General features: G+C 47.3%; 4 protein-coding genes across 4 annotated transcripts; 3 read left to right on the top strand and 1 right to left on the bottom strand.

Annotated features, from left to right (window-relative positions):
- Positions 1-265: 265 nt before the first annotated feature.
- On the top strand, positions 266-3,298 carry PFLUO_LOCUS3184 (uncharacterized protein; the record flags this gene model as incomplete). The annotated part of the gene is made up of 2 exons (XM_073780403.1): positions 266-772; positions 824-3,298. 2 exons carry the CDS (start codon positions 266-268, stop codon positions 3,296-3,298), a joined length of 2,982 nt encoding a protein of 993 aa, XP_073637261.1.
- Positions 3,299-4,264: 966 nt separating this feature from the next.
- On the bottom strand, positions 4,265-6,069 carry PFLUO_LOCUS3185 (uncharacterized protein; the record flags this gene model as incomplete). Its single annotated transcript, XM_073780404.1, has 4 exons — positions 4,265-4,615; positions 4,714-5,727; positions 5,776-5,949; positions 6,007-6,069. The coding sequence occupies 4 exons, from the start codon at positions 6,067-6,069 to the stop codon at positions 4,265-4,267; spliced, it is 1,602 nt and encodes a 533-aa protein (XP_073637262.1).
- Positions 6,070-10,053: 3,984 nt separating this feature from the next.
- On the top strand, positions 10,054-10,680 carry PFLUO_LOCUS3186 (uncharacterized protein; the record flags this gene model as incomplete). The annotated part of the gene is made up of 5 exons (XM_073780405.1): positions 10,054-10,070; positions 10,132-10,194; positions 10,247-10,284; positions 10,334-10,539; positions 10,618-10,680. The coding sequence occupies 5 exons, from the start codon at positions 10,054-10,056 to the stop codon at positions 10,678-10,680; spliced, it is 387 nt and encodes a 128-aa protein (XP_073637263.1).
- Positions 10,681-17,509: 6,829 nt separating this feature from the next.
- On the top strand, positions 17,510-18,874 carry PFLUO_LOCUS3187 (uncharacterized protein; the record flags this gene model as incomplete). Its single annotated transcript, XM_073780406.1, has 2 exons — positions 17,510-18,333; positions 18,388-18,874. The coding sequence occupies 2 exons, from the start codon at positions 17,510-17,512 to the stop codon at positions 18,872-18,874; spliced, it is 1,311 nt and encodes a 436-aa protein (XP_073637264.1).
- Between the last annotated feature and the right edge of the window lie 47 nt (positions 18,875-18,921).

Consider the following 18,921-nt stretch of genomic DNA (forward strand, 5'->3'; position numbering starts at 1 on the left):
GGCTTCCAGAAGTGGGATTATCCGTCCTTCCCCCATGTCTAGGATTCTGGCTTGTGGATGTCACAGCACCAATCGGCATCGTTTCCCATCAGCCAAACGGTGTGGGCGTCAACAGTCATCAGAGCCGACGCTAACAAAGGGGGGGGGGGTGAAGTCACGTGCGTTGGCGTAGGGCATTTGGCGGGAAACTTGTTCTGCGGGTGAGATATTGTCCAACTCCTCTCGCTGCGGACTCCATGGGAATCCGTTTTTCTGCCGCTCTAAAATGGCTCCCAATAGTGGACAACGGATGACGTTCTTCCCCAAGGCAGATGCAGCTATTCTGACGTCGAAGCATTCAACCCCACGGACTCGTCCCCAGACCGTTGGGCCGATCTTCGACCCGGAACATGTTGACCAGCCGATTGAGCCGTGGTCCTCGGAAGTCGAATCGACTTTCTATCCCAAGGCAGAGGCTTATGCGCCCGCGTCAATTCCTGAAAGGCCACTTGGCTTCGTCGATCGATATCTGCGCGCCTTCCTGGCCGAGAATGAAAGACTCAGATTGTCCATGCTTTGGTACTATACCCGCGATATTCTGAAAGAGGATGAGTTTCTCTCTGGGCTTCAGGAGAAAGCCCATCTCGCTCAGGAATTTACCGGATGGGAGTTTGCAGTCATCGGCATTCTTGATGTCAATGTCTATATTCGCCTAGCCACAGTAGGCCTCGAGCTAGGCATCCTTCCGCGTGGTGAAACTATCTGTGCCCACACGGTTACTCAACCTCCTGGCGTATGTTGCAGATCCCTTTTTTACTTCCAGTTTCCTGATCATTCAATATAGAGCGTGTTTCTTCTACCGGACCTCATGGAGGACTGGAGATTCCAAGAATCGCCATACCTCGAGCTTGGCGGGCTTCGAGCGTACGCCGGCGCACCACTTCGCTTACAAAATGAATCCGGAGATTCTGTTGGTTTTGGGTCACTTTGTGTGGCATCAACCAAAAGCGAGGAGCCTTTGACCAAAACACAGCATCAAGCACTCGTTCGCCTAGCCGACTGGGTTATCTCTGATCTCGTCCAATGTGCAAGAGTAAGGCGCCAGCGAGAACGGCGCCAAATGGCTGAACTCCTCTCCACGGCGCAGAGGAAAATAGATGATGCTGTATCGGAGGAGCCGGTCCTCGGGATACTGAGAACCACGTATCCCAGTGCGGTAATCAACCTGCAACCATCCAATGCAACCAATATCGAAACTGAAGGCCGCAATCCGATACTGATATCTGACTTTGAAAATGGCTTATGGGAAGACACCGACTATCTTGATGAATTCATTGCCAGTTCAAACCATCTTGCTCTACCATCTACTAGGACAGTACGCATCATTGCCGCCCCATGCGAAAGTATAACGGGATCATCGCTACTTGTGATAGCCTCCAAAGACTTTCACCTGGTTTTTGATGACGTTGATTCATGGTTTGTTCAAGCTTGCGCAGACATGCTTTCCCAGATGTGGCACAAACGCCTTCTGATAGAAGCATTGAATGCAAAGGAGAAATTCCTCCAGGGATTTTCTCATCAACTTCGCACGCCGATCCATGGCATACTTGGCTCTGTGGAACTCTTGGCCGAGGAGCTGCAGTCGCGGAGCTTGGGCGAATCAATCTTGCCGATGTCGGGATTGGTGAAAGGAAACTCGGTGATCGAGTCGCCCGAACCCTCCATCTACCTCAATATAATCAAGATGGCAGGTAGAGATCTAACGTCGATCGTTAACAACATGATTACTCTGAATCGGTGGGCCGACATTGCTATCACGGACCGGCAATATGCTATGCATACCGTTGGCGAGCTCGAGACGGCGATAGAAAAAGAGATACTCAAGCTAACGTCGGGGGACGCACGCTACAAGACCTCTGTTTTCCTTACTCACGACTTGCCTCCCGGTTGTGAGAGTTTTCGGATTGATCTCGGTGTGCTTCGAGACAGCCTGCTTCCACTTGTCATTAACGCGATCCAAAACACACCCCAAGGCGTTGTATCGATAACTACGTCAATACGTTTCGGATGCAAGCAACTTGTCGTCGATGTTGAGGACACTGGACCGGGGATTCCCCCCGATCACCAACAACGCATATTTGAACCGTACGCAAAGGTTGACTCCCACACGCCGGGCGCTGGATTGGGCCTCACTCTCGCGTCTAAATTTGCAACTCTCCTTCACGGCTCGGTCGATTTAATCTCGTCAGATATTGACCGCGGTGCCCATTTTAGAGCCACATTCCGGCAGGTTGAATGCGCTTGCTCGCCCCTTTCATCACAACCACTGGCTTCGAAACTCAAGCTGCCTCCAAAGTTTTTCAACATGGCTGCTGGCTCTAATTGCGTATCATTGTGCGATCATTTTTCCAGTTTTCTTACCCGCAATGGCTTTACCCCCTCGCACAGCATTGAAGACTGCTTTGTTATTCTTGATGCTGTGCCTGACCTCGAAAAACATCGTGCGCATCTCTCTCAGATTCCGTTGGAGCAAGTCGCCATCTGTCTTATCCCAGCTTCCGAAAGGGAAGTATATCTTGAACAGACTGAGAATAATGTCGTCTACGTCAGCAAGACTTTTTCAACCTCCGCTCTGTGCTTGGCGCTTGAAAAAGCACAAAATCTTTTTTTGGAACTTAAAGCTTCCCAGCCACCACCGCTGCATTCCAATAACCCATTGCTCATGCTATCGAAGACATGCCCAAGTACAGGCAAAGGGGTTGTGTTCCATCCATCATCCACCACCAAACCAGTTATTCTCGGCTCAGATGCCACCAAGCCACCGACACCCCAACCAGATGTAGCAGCTTGTGTGGAATTAAAGATAGCCAGTCCAAACTCCCTTTCCATCACGAGTCCTTCCAGGCCTACAGTTCTCATTGTCGATGATAATGCCGTCAACCTCCGCGTTATGGAGATGTATTGCAGGAAACGAGGACTGCCATCATGTTCCGCCACTGACGGTCGGCAAGCCGTTGAAATCTTTTCGCAGCGCCACGCGTTGCCTGCCGCTGGCCAGGATGCTGCGATTCATCTGATCCTCATGGACCTGCAAATGCCATTGTGCGATGGTATCGAAGCCACGCAGCAGATACGATTCCTGGAGCAACAGAACAAATGTCGAAAGAGCTTCATATTTGTCATGACTGGCCAAGATAGTCCAGCGGATAGAATGGCTGCCGAACGGGCTGGTGTGGACGAGTACTTTGTGAAGCCTGTTGTACTCTCGCAACTGGATCGTATTGTGAAACAATATTTCCTAGCATTTGAAGTTAGCTAGGAATCACTCGCCATCTTATATTTAACGACAATGCAACATTTTCATGCCAGCTTCTGCGTTGTAGCGATGTTTCTAGCAGGTGATGTTATTCATCTCCGACCAATGCTAGTTGGGAAGCTATGAACGCTTCCAAACTTTCATAAGCCCCCACGGGGTTTTTGACCATGCGCTTGCTATAGTCCGCTGCGTTACTCATTTGACACGTTAGTGACGAGTTCTGCACCACGTCACGAAAAAAGCATAGCTTTGCGGAGGTTAGTCTCAGTGTCATGTTGTGCAAGGAATCCCGAGGCAGCGGAGCTACTTGGTGAGAGATACCGGGATATGGGAGTCCGATGAGCATGGAATGGCACTGAGGTTGGAGTGTAACAGAGTGAAAGATGCAGTTATGGTTTGGTTCCATTTTCTCAACCAATAAGATAAGAACAGAAGTTAGTTTAAATCAGGTCGGACCTTGGAAACACAATTACAAGACAGCTCTGACCAGTCCATCGACTTGAAAACTATTTCCAGTGTACAATATGTGGTGGAAACATTTACTACCACATATTGGATATTTTAAACCCCCAGGGTCCGAGAATTGAGTGTGCCAGATGCGTGAAAGGAGTGCGGCCAGAGTATATGCTGGATAGGCTCAGTTAAAACAATCTAGGTTTAATAAAGCCGATTTTTACCTAGCACGCTGAGATGACATGTAATGAAGATTACTGAAAACGACACAGGTATTAGTATTGAATATTTGGCAGACTTTAGACTCCAAGATCAATAGTATCCTAAGAGTAAACAGAATATTAACCCTTCATTAGTTACAGCAAAAATCAATATGTAACAAAGGAAAAAGTTTAGTGGAGGAAGAGAAGCAAGAAGGTAACACCCAAGACCCAGATGCTGCACGAGATGGTTCTCGACCCATCATTGGAAGTGATAACGCTACCTCCGGACCCAGTGGCCACGGCCGCGGTGGGTTTACTTGTACAAGTCGTTGTGGTGGTCATCGAAGGAGTGATGTGGGGCATCGAAGAAGTGCAGGTTGTTGACGGAGTGATGGGGGTCGTCGAAGGAGTGATGGGGGTTGTCGAAGAAGTGCAGGTTGTTGACGGGGTGATGGGGCTCGTCGAAGGAGTGATGGGGGTTGTCGAAGAAGTGCAGGTTGTTGACGGAGTGATGGGAGTCGTCGAAGGAGTGATGGGGGTTGTCGAAGAAGTGCAGGTTGTTGACGGAGTGATGGGAGTCGTCGACGGAGTGATGGGAGTCGTCGAAGGAGTGATGGAGGTCGTCGAAGAAGTACAGGTTGTCGACGGGGTGATGGAGCTCGTGCTGAGCGTAATTGACGTTGTGCAGTCACTGCTAGTCATCGAGGAAGTTTGGCCATGGCCGACGGTACCCGTAGTCGAGCTACCAGGGATCAAGCTCACTGTTGTGGTAGAGTGGATAGTGATCGTAGAGAACGACACCACAGGTACAGTCACTGTCTCGGAAGACCAAGTGATGGTAGTGCAAGGAATATCGACGGGTGGTGGAGGGGGAACATGGTCGATGATAGTTGGATTGCTCGGAACGTAGGGGGCGCAAATGCCAGCAAAATATGACAGTCCGGACCGGATCTCCTCCTGAGAGCTACCCCAGGCCTTGATGCAGGACGTGACCTTCTCTGTAAACATGGTAGACGGGCAAAAGCATCCAGTATCGCTGTTCGAGTCACACTTGGGTATCGTAAGCCAAGTGTTCATGCACTTCGGAACCACATCTGGGCAGGAAGACAACGAAACAGCAGGTGGTGTTTCCACAGTATTAGGCATCACAGTGATAGTGCGTGTAACTGTGCTTGACTGGACATTGACGGGAGGGATCGTGTGATCCGGTCCAGGCGCTGTGACTGTAGCAGAGCACACAGTGGTTGACAAACTATACGTAGAGGTGAGTATGACCGTAGAGTGAGGAGGGCAGTCGGTCACAGCGGGAGGGCATTCAGTGATCGTAACCTCTGCTGTAGTCCACACTGTGGAAGTAGTCAGGACCGGGGTCTTAGTGAAAGTAAACGTGTGGACCTCCACCACAGTTGTCGTACTAGGCTTGGGGTAGCCGAGAGAAAAGGTTGAAGGAGTCGGAGGAGGCTTCGGTCCAGTCGAGCAGTCGAAATGGATGCGATGAATGTCCATATCACATTCGCCAAATGCGCTCTCCTCGGGGAGTCTGAATTCAACCGAAGTTGCGCCACCACACTGATCATTGTGAATATCGAGGCCCTCCGGAGAACTAGTAGCGACCTGGTGGCAGAATGAGCCATCTGCCAGGCTGTAGGTGATAAGAACATCGGTCGTTCGGGAAGTTGCGAGGTGGAAATCGCGGACGGAGAATGGCGCGGCCTCGGCGTCCACCCTCAATGTCCAGTTATCGTTTCGCGATAGCTTTCCCCCAATACAATTGCCCTTTGAAATGTTAGAATCAACAGCTTGAAAGAAGTGATATGGACATACTGTTCCAGCAGCCTGGCAGTTGCTCTTTGGCGAGAAACCAATAAAGTTGAAGCCCTCAGGGCTCCAATTGTCTCCGTTGGCGAGGTCAGACCAGTCAAAACCAGCTTTCTGGCCCTCCAAGCAGTAGTTGTCGGTATTTGCGGGGATGGAATAGCACTGGTCAGTGCCCCACCACTAGAAATCTTGAATTAATTTCACAAGCACTATAGCCCTATACAGATAATCACTTACAAGACCAGATGGGTGAGCGAGTGTAGCTGCGCTGAAGAGCGGAAGTAGGCTAATTACCTTCATTTTTTAATTTGGAAACGATTTGTAAATTTGGATTCGGAAATTGCAAGTATGAATGAAAGAAAACAATTATCCGTTCCCAAGTGGAATGAGTGTCGGTTCGGAATTGGCGAGAGATTGTCGACTGGATTTGCGATCAAGAAATTTAACGATGCGGAAGCCATGGCTTTTATGCTTCGGTACTAAGAGCATCAACAAACAAGTTTACATCTACAAGGGTTACTGTCTAGTCACGTTAACATTAATGAATGGCCGTAGTCTGCGTAGGTACCGGCAACGAGGAATGAAGCACTGGAAATGCGCCACATCCTGAGGAGGAATATTAGAATGCGCCAGTCACAGGACTCAATTGGAACCTTACAGACACGGACAGTGCACAGGCAAGAGTGAGATGTGGGAGCAAAGAATCTTCGCTACGGTACGTCTTGGAACTGGTGTCATTGCCTCAGACTTGCACTCTCCGACTGTTTCTCAGACCTTAAGGCGACAAGATGTATCAATTGAGTGTCTACTCGGAGTACACTTTTGCTATTCGCAGTATGCCACGTGTCCCTCATTGCACATAGTGTATCACATAGTACGATGAACCACGTTTCTCATATCTCCGAGAATCGGGCTAGATGCCTAGCATCCCTAACCCTACATTCTAATGATCAAACAAATCCCTTGATTCTTTCCCCTCCCCCTTCCCCTCCCTACCAAATAGTCTCTAGACTAAAATGAAGATGCAGGCCATTTTACCTTCGACTTCTAGACCTGTATTTTACATACTATTGCTATCAATTCTAACCCCGATTCGACCATGGATCTGACTACCAATGTCGCCTCTTCGAGCCCTTCGATCTCAAGGCTGACACCAAATCTGCTACGTAATTCTGGGTATGAGAACCGACTTCGTATCAACAACGAAGCAATTTAAGCATTGGTCACTCTAAAGGTGTTACATTTAGTGTGCGAGGATTCACTTGACTGTAACCCATTCTCATTGTACTGAGAGTAGACACATCCCTATAGATGTGGGGCTTATAATCTAATTAGTGGTAGTTAGTGGACTCTATAGCTCAAATTTGAAGCAGGTTTATCTTCGCATTAGACTTTTTTTCAGCCAGGCTTTTCACATCATTCCTGAAGAATTGGGATTTCCCCGCAGGGACGATTTAATGGTGCCTTTTACATTCCTTTAAAAAGTGTAGAAACCTGCACGGATTTTAAGTGTAAAATTCCGGCCTCGAACTCGCTCTCATTCTCGCTCTCGGCCCGCTCTACCCTAAAATTCAGGACCTGTTGTTCGTGGCGTTGCTAAATATGTTTCTTACAACCTAACCCTTCCGCTACCTTTTTCTAGATCTAGAACCCCTCTATTCTATTATCAATCCAAAACAAACAAAGATGGAGGACACATATGCCGACGAAGTTCCCTGTCGGCTGTTATCTCCAAACAATGAACAATGCCCGAGTGGATAAGATTTGCAAGACTCGGATAAAGTGTGTGGCATGATTATCAAGATCCCGGATTTGACGCCCTGGGATGGCCATATCCACAGCGGGATCATTCAAAGATTCACAGTTCTGGTCGAGATGTTCTACTGGGCTGTGAATTATCTTTTTTAAACGTCACAAAAGCCACTGCTGAGTGGTTGGCGCCAGCTCAGGTCGAGGTTGTGCAAGACGCTCGAGATCACGGCATCAGCATTATCGAGTTCGAGCAGCAATCAGCTTTCCATTTTTCTTTCTCATCCGCGCATCCAATTTCTGGCAATTCTCCACACATAACCATCACTCCGCGATGAGCTTTTTGAACCCTGTTTACTCGCTTGTTCACATTCCTGGCACCGTGCTGCAGATTTTATCTGCCCTCCCCTGACTGGTAAAACCTGTTTGCTCACATTGTGGACAGTTTTCTTTCCTAATACTACTATTCGGCTCCGGATTTTAACACATTCGCGATTGCCCGACGGACCATGAGCTAGGTTATTCCGCGGCATTCATCAAATTTTGCTTCTGGCCTTGCATATCCCCTCGGTTGTTGTTCGTGTCCTATCAATTCTTCAATACTGTTCACCAAGAACATGCTGAGAGTGTCTGGGTGAGCAGCAACTATATGAACCAATTTGCTGCCATGCCAAGTCTGCATTTCACATACTCTTGAGAGCTGAATACTGGCTATCTGGAGGATATTTGTAAAAGTAATGAATTGTCTGAAAGAGGAAGATCATGAAGCTATCTAGACTATCTTAACGGCTCTCTCGAGGGATTTTCACATGACAGCTATGCTATCGCATTACATACTCGTTTGTAGCAGGCTGCACCTTCTTCTATCATTCTGGCACCCTTCAGCGGTTGCGCGGCAAACCATCCCGAAAAGCTATCCACACACAATTCTTCTTTACTATGCTCGCCGTCACTTGCCCTTTCCTTGTTTTGGCCATCATTGTTGCAACAGTAAACCACTACTGGCTTGATGCTGTATTGGAAATGTTTACTATTATTTTGTGTGACTTCAATAATCGCATTTTGCTACTCCTACTTGTGAACTACTGCATCTGCTAGGCGTTGAGGCTTACAAAGCCTACTCCGACCACTGGGTACCATTTTACTGCACAGTATGGTGGGACTAATCCCTAGCATGAATCGATCATTGAGTACCGCCATGCATAGGTTTTATTGAAAGACTCATGGCCTTGTCAAAATACATATTACATCATCATCGTCAAACTTTTGCTAAGTTGCGATCGAGCTAGGAGGAATCGAGCTAGGAGGAACTCCAGTTACGTGATAGTTAACCCAGCACTTTCCACTCCCCTTTAGTGTTGGAGTAGATCGCAATATCTATGCCCTTTGACGACATATTTAAACGGAACGAGCCCCGCATTTTCAGCAGGAATGGTTTTGGAGATATCGAATAGGAATTAGTCGTCGAATACCCCACAATATATCCCGCAGTCCGAGAGCCTGACCGAGCCCCGGTGCGAGAGCCGAAATCCGCGCATGCCCATACAGGTATCTTGCGACAACCTAAACAGCAGTGGGTTTCCAAATTAAAACAAATGACGAATAGACAGGGAGATTATAGATATAAACTCCGGGGAAACATGTTGTTACATCTCGGTGACAAGAAATTCTCGACATCTTTCCACTCAATTTTCCGAGAACATCTATCGTTAACATAAATATGCAAAATGGGTTTCCTAGCTCTTATTGCCTGGATGATATCTTTGTATCTATCGAGCGCGATGGGACATGAAATAGAAATCAATGCCCAAGTACGCCTGCCCGTCGGAGCTTCTAAGCCCGTGGAGCATGCATTTGCGTCGTTCTCAATCCCGATTCACTTCTTCGCAGATTATGCTGGTAGGAATGAATATAATTCCGAATATACATGCTGCTTATACTAAAAAAAAAAAAAAAAACAGGAAATAAAAGTCACCCCAATCTGTTTTCACAGGACATAATCAAGCTTCTGCATGAAAAGACCGGAGAGTGGCCGTATATTAGAGTTGGAGGGACTTCTGCGTGAGAAAAAGTGTACCGAAAAGGTAAAAAGGCGATCACTGACATTGATTTAGCGATCGCACTGTGTATAACGCTTCCCAGACCCAAGCCATAATTCTTTCATCCGTTTCGGATAATGGCATTCCTCTTGAAGTCACGGTAGGCCCTGTGCTCTTCGAAGGCTTTGAGAATTTCTATGAAACGCGTTGGACATTTCAAGTGAACCTTGCAAATAACAAAAGTGATGCCTTGGAAAATGCTATTGCGGAGGCAGAGGTGGCTCTGGGTCACATAAAAGACAATCTAGTTGCTTTTGAGATTGGCAATGAACCCGACCTCTACCCAGGAGCCGTAAGGCCGCTGAATTACACGGTCGCGAACTACGTCGAAGAGTGGAATCATTTTGCTGATTCGATTTCTGAAAAAGTATTGCGTGGAAACTCGTATGGTCTGGATTCTGAGAAGCTATTCCAGGCTCTGACTTTCGTTTTCACAATGAGCAACTTCACAACGTGAGTGTCCAATCAAGGAAACGAACAAAAAAAGAGACAGATTGAACTGACTGGATGACAGATACAATGCCTTCAAAGATGGTATTGACTCGCATGGACATGTCAAAACTGTTTCATTGCACCAGTTTGTTCTTCCTTAGCATATGTTATAGCGACGTTTCCTAACCTCAACGCAGGTACGCTGTGGGCAACCAGCCGTGGGTTAGGCTTCAAGGTAAGAGCAGGGGCATCAGTCGACTAGTCAAGTTTCTAATCTAGCTCAGGATCGTTCATGAACCATACGGCAATCGTTGCAAACTTGAGCCAATATACCGAAGACATGAATGTTATTCGGGCCAATAACCCATCAATCCAGTTTCTCCTTGGTGAGACCAACAGTGACTACGTCAACTTGGGCATGAGCCAAGACGAGGGAGTTTTTGGAAGCTCCCTATGGCTTGTGGATTTCCTGCTTTATGGAATGAGCCTGGTATGTCCACTGTGATCTAGCATTCCATACTATCTGACATTCTTTTAAAGAACATCACACGTTTCAATCTTATTCAAGGAACTACATTTGGGTATACCGCTTGGGTTCCCATTGAATACAATGGACAGTCCCCTCAAGTGAGACCTCCTCTTTACGGTCAATTGCTCGCTGCCGACGTCATTGGCAAACACCCCAAGGTACAAGTCAAGTCACTCGATTTAGGCCGGTGGGACTTGTCCGCCTATGCAGTTTATGAAGGGGATATCTTATCCAAATATGTTGTCGTGAACTTGGACGAATGGAATTCCACAACGCCATATTCTCGACCTGTTCAAAAAATTGCCTTTTCTTTGCCACCGGGTGTGAAGAGGGCTGAGATCAAACGGCTCACTGGGCCAGGGGCAGAAGCAGTGACATGTATCTCCTGGGGCGGTCTCAATTGGAACTATACCGACGGGAGGCTTGCAGAATTTGGCCAGCCTGAAATCCAATCTTTCCATGAACATGAGGGGCATGTGAGATTCTCTTTGCGCTCGACGGAAGCAGCCGTCATTGAGCTTCACAGAGCTTGAGTGATGAGTTGCCTGGGCCCGAGGAGGGTTACTTGGATCGGGTTGAAGATAGTGCTCTTTCCACCATTATGCATATGACAATGATGTGATTTTGAATTGGAAGTGTCGGATACTTCAACGTAGCAGCAGTTGATAGCCACACGTAGGCTTGCAGAATTGGGGATCGGGCTGCATATGGAGATACTGGCCAGTGCTGGCCACCACTGAGCGGGCGCATTGGCCAAGACGGCCAAGACGGCCAAGACTCTTGCCTGAGGCCAATCATCAATTGGGCCTGAATGCTTATGCATGTGAACCCCGACAAACAACTACACGGTGGTAGGAAACTATATCTATTTCTTGAGGGCAGGGTCCTTTAAGGCATTATGGACCAGGGTTACAAAGCCGATTCGGACGAGCCCTAGACCCACTTTCTCCCCCATAGTCAAGACTAAAACCCTAATTCGGATGGGGCCCGTCCAAAACACCCTCATGGGGTCGAATGCCCCGCATCAGTCTTTAACCCGAGAAATTAAACAAGAAAACTGTTTCGCTCGGTTCAAAGTTCTTCGCATAGCAGGTGCCGACTTTGAGCCATTGTGGAGAACTGAAGCCATTCTCTAAAGATTGTAGGTTATTAATGCCCTATTTAAGGGAGGGAGCGGGTGATGCCGAAGCAGACCTCTCTGACTCATTCCCCCACTGTTTGTGTGCAAAACATGAAATATACAAACTTGTTCTAAGCTGTGGCCAGAAGATTATAGGAGCATTGTTTTATCAAAGCAACTTACCTTCGGCAACAAAAGAAACCTGCGCGGAAGACGTGAACAATAGTTTCGCGCTCATCCATCTATTCGGGCAAGAATTGAAAAAACCACCCACAATGAATCATGGACCTCGGCTAGCCAATTTAAACGAGGTTGTTGCCATCGAGGAGATTGTTCGCCAGGCCTACTCCCCTTACATCGAACGTATAGGGCGACCTCCGGGGCCGATGTTGGAGGACTATTCTGCATTGGTCAAGGAAAGACGGGTCTCAGTTATTGAGCAAGGCAGAATTTTACAAGCAATCCTTGTGCTCATTCCAGAAAAGAATTCGTTATTATTGGACAACGTCGCTGTTTCTCCATCCGCGCAAGGATTGGGATTAGGTCGAAGGATGATGGAATACGCTGAGAAGATTGCTTTGGAAGTGGGATATCCGTCTATTAGGCTATACACAAATGAGGCCATGGCGGAAAATATTCGGTATTACGCTCGCCTCGGATACATGGAAACGCATCGAGTCGAGGAAAAGGGACTCAAGAGGGTGTACATGTCCAAAATCTTAAATTGAAATATCTCTTTTGGCTTATCCCAGAATGTTACTTACAGCACTTATTGCTTAATTCTATGGAATATCTGTCAATACCAGACCGTGTGAAAAGAATTCCGGCTGAGTGGAATGATCATTGGTCTTCACGTATTTTCCATGAACAAGGCCACTGCAAGCGCCTGAAAAAGCATCTAAATGCAAACTAACAAGACTGCGATAGTATCAATCAATGACCAAAGCCTCGAGATATATACTAGACGCACAACATCCAGTTGACAAACTTTTCCCATCAAGAACCGTTTCATTCATTCGTGATCCCTGCTCTGAGGCACCAAAGAAACAACACTATGGGCATCCAGCTCCCTCGGTTCGCGAATAACCCGAGGTTGGGGGTTATCCCAGTGCCAAGACGGAAGCCCTTTCTGGGACGAAGAAGGGACAGTTGGCGACATGGAACTGGGTGGTGACGAGTAGCCCTTTTGAATATGACTGGACACAGATGCTACATCTGCCGTGCCGAGCTTTGGAGTATCACCAGTCAGCTCACTGTGATGCCGATAATTCCAGGACTGCCTGTTAGAATTTAAGAGTGCCCACTGGGCAGTGCGCTCAGAACGTCCATCTTGTGACGAAATCCACTTTTTGTACAGTCGATTGCGACCCATCACGACGAAAAGTGACATTAGAAGGGACACAAAGGCCAAACATGAAATTATAATTCCGGCAATTGCACCACCACTCAACCTATGGCTGCCTTGAGACAAATTACCTGTGGCACTGGGAGCCGATGTCGATATAGTAGTGCTTGAATCTGAATCGCCTTCGGCTGGCGTTGACTGTCCCGGAACTAACATATAGGGGTATGTGAGTGCTTTGTGAAATTGTGTGTCATATGTCTCGTTTGAATCCTTTCACCACAAATCAGTGTTTGTTATTGTTTGGTTTTGGTGTGAAAAGCAGACATACTGGGTTGATGGCTCCTACCATGCCATTTACTATACACGAGTCGATAGCGGTACAGTAAAAGAATGTCGGCTGAAATTGCATACGTTAGAGTAGTTCTTTACTAATATTGTACTTGGCACATACCTTGGTATCATTGATACGTATTGACCAAGTCGGCACCTGGATTTTAACAGTTAGCTACTTCGTGTGCCTGTCGACACCTTCGTCAATTTGATTTATTAACTCACTGGACCAGCAAGATTGCCATTATCTTCGTCAAACGTATTAAATGCACCGGAGTAAAATAATCCCCCGCTAGCAGGCACACAAGGAGCAAGATAGTCTGCCTTGACAACCGAATGATTCGCTGGGTAAAACTCGAAAACAACAATATCGCCGGCGTTAGCTGTGATTTTATGCGGTACATATCGATGCGGCGCCGTCTTCGGGCCAACTTTAATGGTGTGAGTAGCGATGCCAGTTGTAGAAACGGTGGTGAATGTGGATGTAGTATTCATTTTTTCCTCTGTCGCGGATGTTGTTGTCGTTTCTGTCAAGGCAACTACGGCCAGGAGCGACCAACCGAGGAGATGCACCAGCAGCATGTTGAGCCGAAAGTTGTTTCGGAGGGCACCAGCGCAAGGGACGGAACAGTGACTTGAAATGCGAATTTTATGCATGGAAAAAGAGGCAACGGGCTAGGTAGCACTTAAAAGTAAAACCTTCGTGGAAGCCGAACAAAGAAAAACACAACCCCCATTGAGGCTAAGCGCCCACATGATGCCCTGTCACCATAATCTTTGTTTGAAGTCTGGGTGGCTGCTACTTAATTCAGATCGTTAACAGTTTCAAAACATCTTCAACAATCAACCTTGAAATCAAGTCTCGTATAGCTTTCTCGATTGGACAAACCGTAATCATAATCTGTGTCAGACTGGCAGCCAATACTTCGGCCGTATTTTCTCACTTGCCCACTCATAACTTCAAAAATGTCAAAGAGAGTTTGCATGAGGTCCTCGAGACACCTGCTATTGTGAGTCATGCAGACATGATGCCCGGGGTTCTCAAAGCCACATCAGGATCGACCAAAAAGCGCAAGAAAACACAGATATGAGAGGCATCTCTCCTATCTATTTAGCATCAGCGAAAATCGTCGGTGCCGGAAAAGGGCAATGCATACGAATCAGTGGCGTACAACCCCGGTCAGTCTTCTCTTTGACCAGCACTCTGTTCGGAAATCATAAACTTCGGTCGACCGTACAAACTCTCAAATTATGATTCATTACAGACAGCCGTTCAGAATGCGATAATACCATCGCTGCCCCGGAGAAGTGTAGAGAAATCAACGTAGTACGTAGGGTGGATCGAGCAAGAGCCAAGAAACTGGAAGCCTCATTCTGCCTTGCTGCCTGAGGTATCAGTCCCCGGCATCCTTTGTGGCATTTCTCTTTGCTAAATAGTTTTATCGGTCGTCCCTCCTTGTTCATTCGAACATTTATACCATTTCACGGCCGCTTTGAATGGGATCTAAGCTCCGCGGCGGAGTTCTAGAGTCCGTTCTCGTGGTTTCTGGGGCAGATCTGGACCGTATCACGGCCCGTCCTCACGGCCCGTTTTACTTCCCTGTCCTAACACGGAAAGCCTCGAGGGTCCAGATTACAATTGAGGCTGTATTGTAACAATTTCCCCGAAGGCGATAAAGACTCGCCCACAGAGAGGTACGGGCGGATCAATTAAATATCGTATAGCATGTTCAAATATTTATGTAAGTGTTTAATAAATTAGTTTTGTTAAAAACTCTGTTGCGCAAAAGGTGAGGTATTGGTTTATTTCAGAGTGACATTAAATATTTCTTTGGACACAATAAACGGTATAGGGGGCACTGCTCTAAGGTTCGCTTGAATGCGATGAAGGATATAATCGACTGAGAAAGCTTCTACTCGTCTACAGGTTGTCAAGCCTCTTGCACCCAATAAGCGCTGGGCTCTATGCGTTGCATTAATCTGATTAAGCGGAATGTGAATGCTCGATCCTATGCATGGTCATTTGCCTCAGCGAGCACGACATATGCATGGGCTACAAGGTATGGACCAAACAGAACAATTAAAATGTTTTTATTCATTTGAAGACGGCTAGCGACTACATAGGAACGTGATTCCTATTCGAGGCATAGCTCCCTTTAAAGTGGCTGTCTCCTTGTGACCAGCCGCCACCGAAGCTCCTTCGCACTTCCGGCGATCGGTGCCTGCTCCGAGGTCTAGAATCCCGGGAGCCATTTTCAGGCTCCGGTTTACTCGGGATCACCCTAGCATTCCTGTCTCACATATCGGTATGGAAAGCTAATATCTTGAATTTTTATGTGCCGATCGATGTGAGCATACGCAATGTTCGCCTAAGTACCTATTATATTCTCGAAGTTGGCCACGACCCTCAGATCTTGCAAGGAAATGCAAACATGAAACCGGATTTCGCATACTAGTGGCAATTCTGGAACGAGGACCTTTTGTATTGGGATCAATGAACACATTTTCAAACAACGAACGGGATCCGAGGGGCCGATAAGGAACCGCTCATGTGATCGGTTTTAAAAGCGGAGCTTATGACATCCCACCGTGGGGGCGCTAGCAGCGAGTAACGTCAGATGGCATGAGTCCACGTCGAACTGATTCTTCTCTCTTGGAACAAGCTAGTTTTGTCCAGTCTCCTTGACAGGACTGTTTTGATCTAGATTTCCACCAATATTATGGGAATAACACAAGAAGAGATGATGCAGCCAGAAGCCTACTACATCTCCAAAGGTGAATTCGTTCCAAACAACCGGCTTCCTGCTCTCGTGTACCGCAATGTACTTCATCGGCCCGTAACCCGCGAATCAGCTCAAGCTCTCTGCGAGGGAAATCACTGGGAAAAGCGGGTAAGTTAGGGTGGGTTCGCTGTAATACCTCCTCGTTCTATCTACACGACTACATACTTCTTGCACGCTCATCAATTCCTTTTCTTTGGTACTCACCGCATTCTGTAGGGTGAATGGGGAGCCATCTGGGAAGCACATTTCCATCCCAACAGCCATGAATGCTATGGTAACCTGCAAAATCCAATAGATGATAAACTGCCCAGAGATGCTGACACCGGCTTTAGCCATTTTACAAGGTAGCTCGAGGTTAGTCCTGGGCCGTGAACGCCATAAAACCTCTACAGGAGGTGTTGAGATAGATGTCACTGCTGGTGATGTTGTGGTCGTTCCCGCAGGCGTGTCCCATCGATCAATTACTGCGCGGGACGCTTATCGCTATATTGGAGTATATCCAGAAGTACATCATCCCCCGCGCTAACCATGACTTCTGCTAACCCAGCGGTAATAAACAGCAATGCCCTAAATGGCGTAACGACTTTTGCAAAGGCAAAGAAGATATGAAGAAATTGGAGGATGAGATAAGGGCGGTTGTAATGCCGGAATATGACCCCGTGTATGGGAAAGATGGTCCGTTAGTGACGCTTTGGAGAGAAGCGACCAGACAGAATAAATTGTAAATAATGTGATACAATTACTTCTTTGGGCGGAAGAAAAATAGGTACCGTACAGAATCATAAAGTACAATGATGTGTTGGACGGAAGAGATAATTTTAAGCTAATTGAATCAAGGTCGTGACGCTCATCCGAAACTCGAAAAGCTTTCCATTCCTTAACTTTACTTCAGTGGCACACCTTCTAGAGGGAAATCCAGAACTGATTAGGTTAATTGCACCGAACCTTATTATGATAAGCATACATCATTGGATTCGACCGTAGTGGGGCAATCAAGGCGTAAGACGGTAGCAACACCGATCAAAACCGGGTGGCGTTCATTCGTCGGCGCATGCACACCGCATACCGAAGCCATCATACCTTGGGGAAACGGCCCTGAATAATCTTGTGTCTATTCTTAAAACTAACGCCACTATCATATTCCGGTCCAGTGATCGGGATAACTCTGATATGGAACAACCTAACGGAACACCAGTATCGGCTCCTATCAAGGTCAAAGTTGTTTTTTGTAGCTTGCTGCTATATAAATGGTTCATCCTCTTCTCGAGATGAATGCCTGAGTTCCAGATTCTTAACAATTCCGATACCAAGCACCCCCATCCATCCACACATACACCTGTCTTGCTTGTCGTGATGGTCCCATCTATCTTGAAAAACTACTTGGGCTTTGAGAGCAGTCCAGCCCCTGTGCCCACCAAGGATGCCAATGCGCCCGTGAGAGCTTTGCCATCCTCTTGGTACAGGTCTGAAGAGATTTACGAGCTTGAGAGACGGGCGATCTTCTCTAGAAAATGGATGCTCACTACCCATAAATTGCGACTTCCCAACACTGGAGATTGGCTCCGCTATGATGTGGCTGGATACCCCTTCATTCTTGTCCGTGACCGTGAAGGAAACATCAACGGTTTCCACAATGTTTGCAGACACCGTGCGTTTCCTGTGGTGACTGAAGAGGGCGGTACATCCAGGATCTTTTCTTGCAAATATCACGGCTGGTCCTACGGACTCAACGGCAAGCTAGCCAAAGCACCTGGCTACCAAGAGCTAGAGGGTTTTGACAAGAGCAAGAATGGATTGCTGCCAGTTCATGTTCATGTTGATTGCAATGGATTCATTTGGGTTAATCTGGACGGGGGAGAAAAGCCCGAGATCTCTTGGGAGGACGATTTTAAGGGCATTGACCTTCAGCCTCGATTCCAGGACTTCAACTTCGAGGACTACAAATTTGACCACACGTGGGAGATGACTGGGGAGTACAACTGGAAGATTCTGGCCGACAATTACAATGAATGTTACCACTGCGGGACGACACATCCCGATATTTCTGCTGTGGCAGATCTCAGTTCTTACGCTGTCGATACCAAGGATGGAAGCATCATTCATTTCGCGAACGCCAAATCAGACCAGATAAGGACTGCAAGTACCTATTACTTTCCTAATGCCTCAATGACAGTGACGTAAGTGCCCAATTCCATTATGCTCAATATCCAGAGCATCGCTGACTTACTTAGATCAAATTTCTTCTTCATGCAGAGATGGGCACCTACTTCTCAAAACCAGTGTGCGATGAAATACGAAGTATACCGACATAAGAACGCTAGCGATGATGACTTCGAATTGATTAGTGGGATGTACAAGCGGATCATGTCAGAAGACAAGGAGCTCTGCATTGCGACGCAGAAGAACTTGAACATTGGCGTTTTTGTCAATGGCGAATTACATCCCAGGCTGGAGAAAGGTCCACTTTTCTTCCAGAAGACTGTCCGTGAGCTTTTGCAAGAGCACTACAAGAGAGAAGAGGAGGCGCAACAGCAGATCTGGCCAGCTCGACAAACCCTGCCAAGTGAAGCTTCGACTAGCCAGAGCGATATGGATTTCTGTACAGACTTGACCACTAGAGACCAGGGTGCTGACAGCTGTGCCACTGTCGCTCGCCAGTCTGACGGCTGCTGCGGAGGCATGGCTTGTGGAGCCAGTGCTGCAACCCTTGTTCAGTGATTTCTGTATTCCAATTCGGTAATGATATGAAGACTGCAATGACTATT

This window comes from Penicillium psychrofluorescens (assembly GCF_964197705.1).
Source record: "Penicillium psychrofluorescens genome assembly, chromosome: 2".
Classification (NCBI taxonomy): Eukaryota; Fungi; Ascomycota; class Eurotiomycetes; order Eurotiales; family Aspergillaceae; genus Penicillium; species Penicillium psychrofluorescens.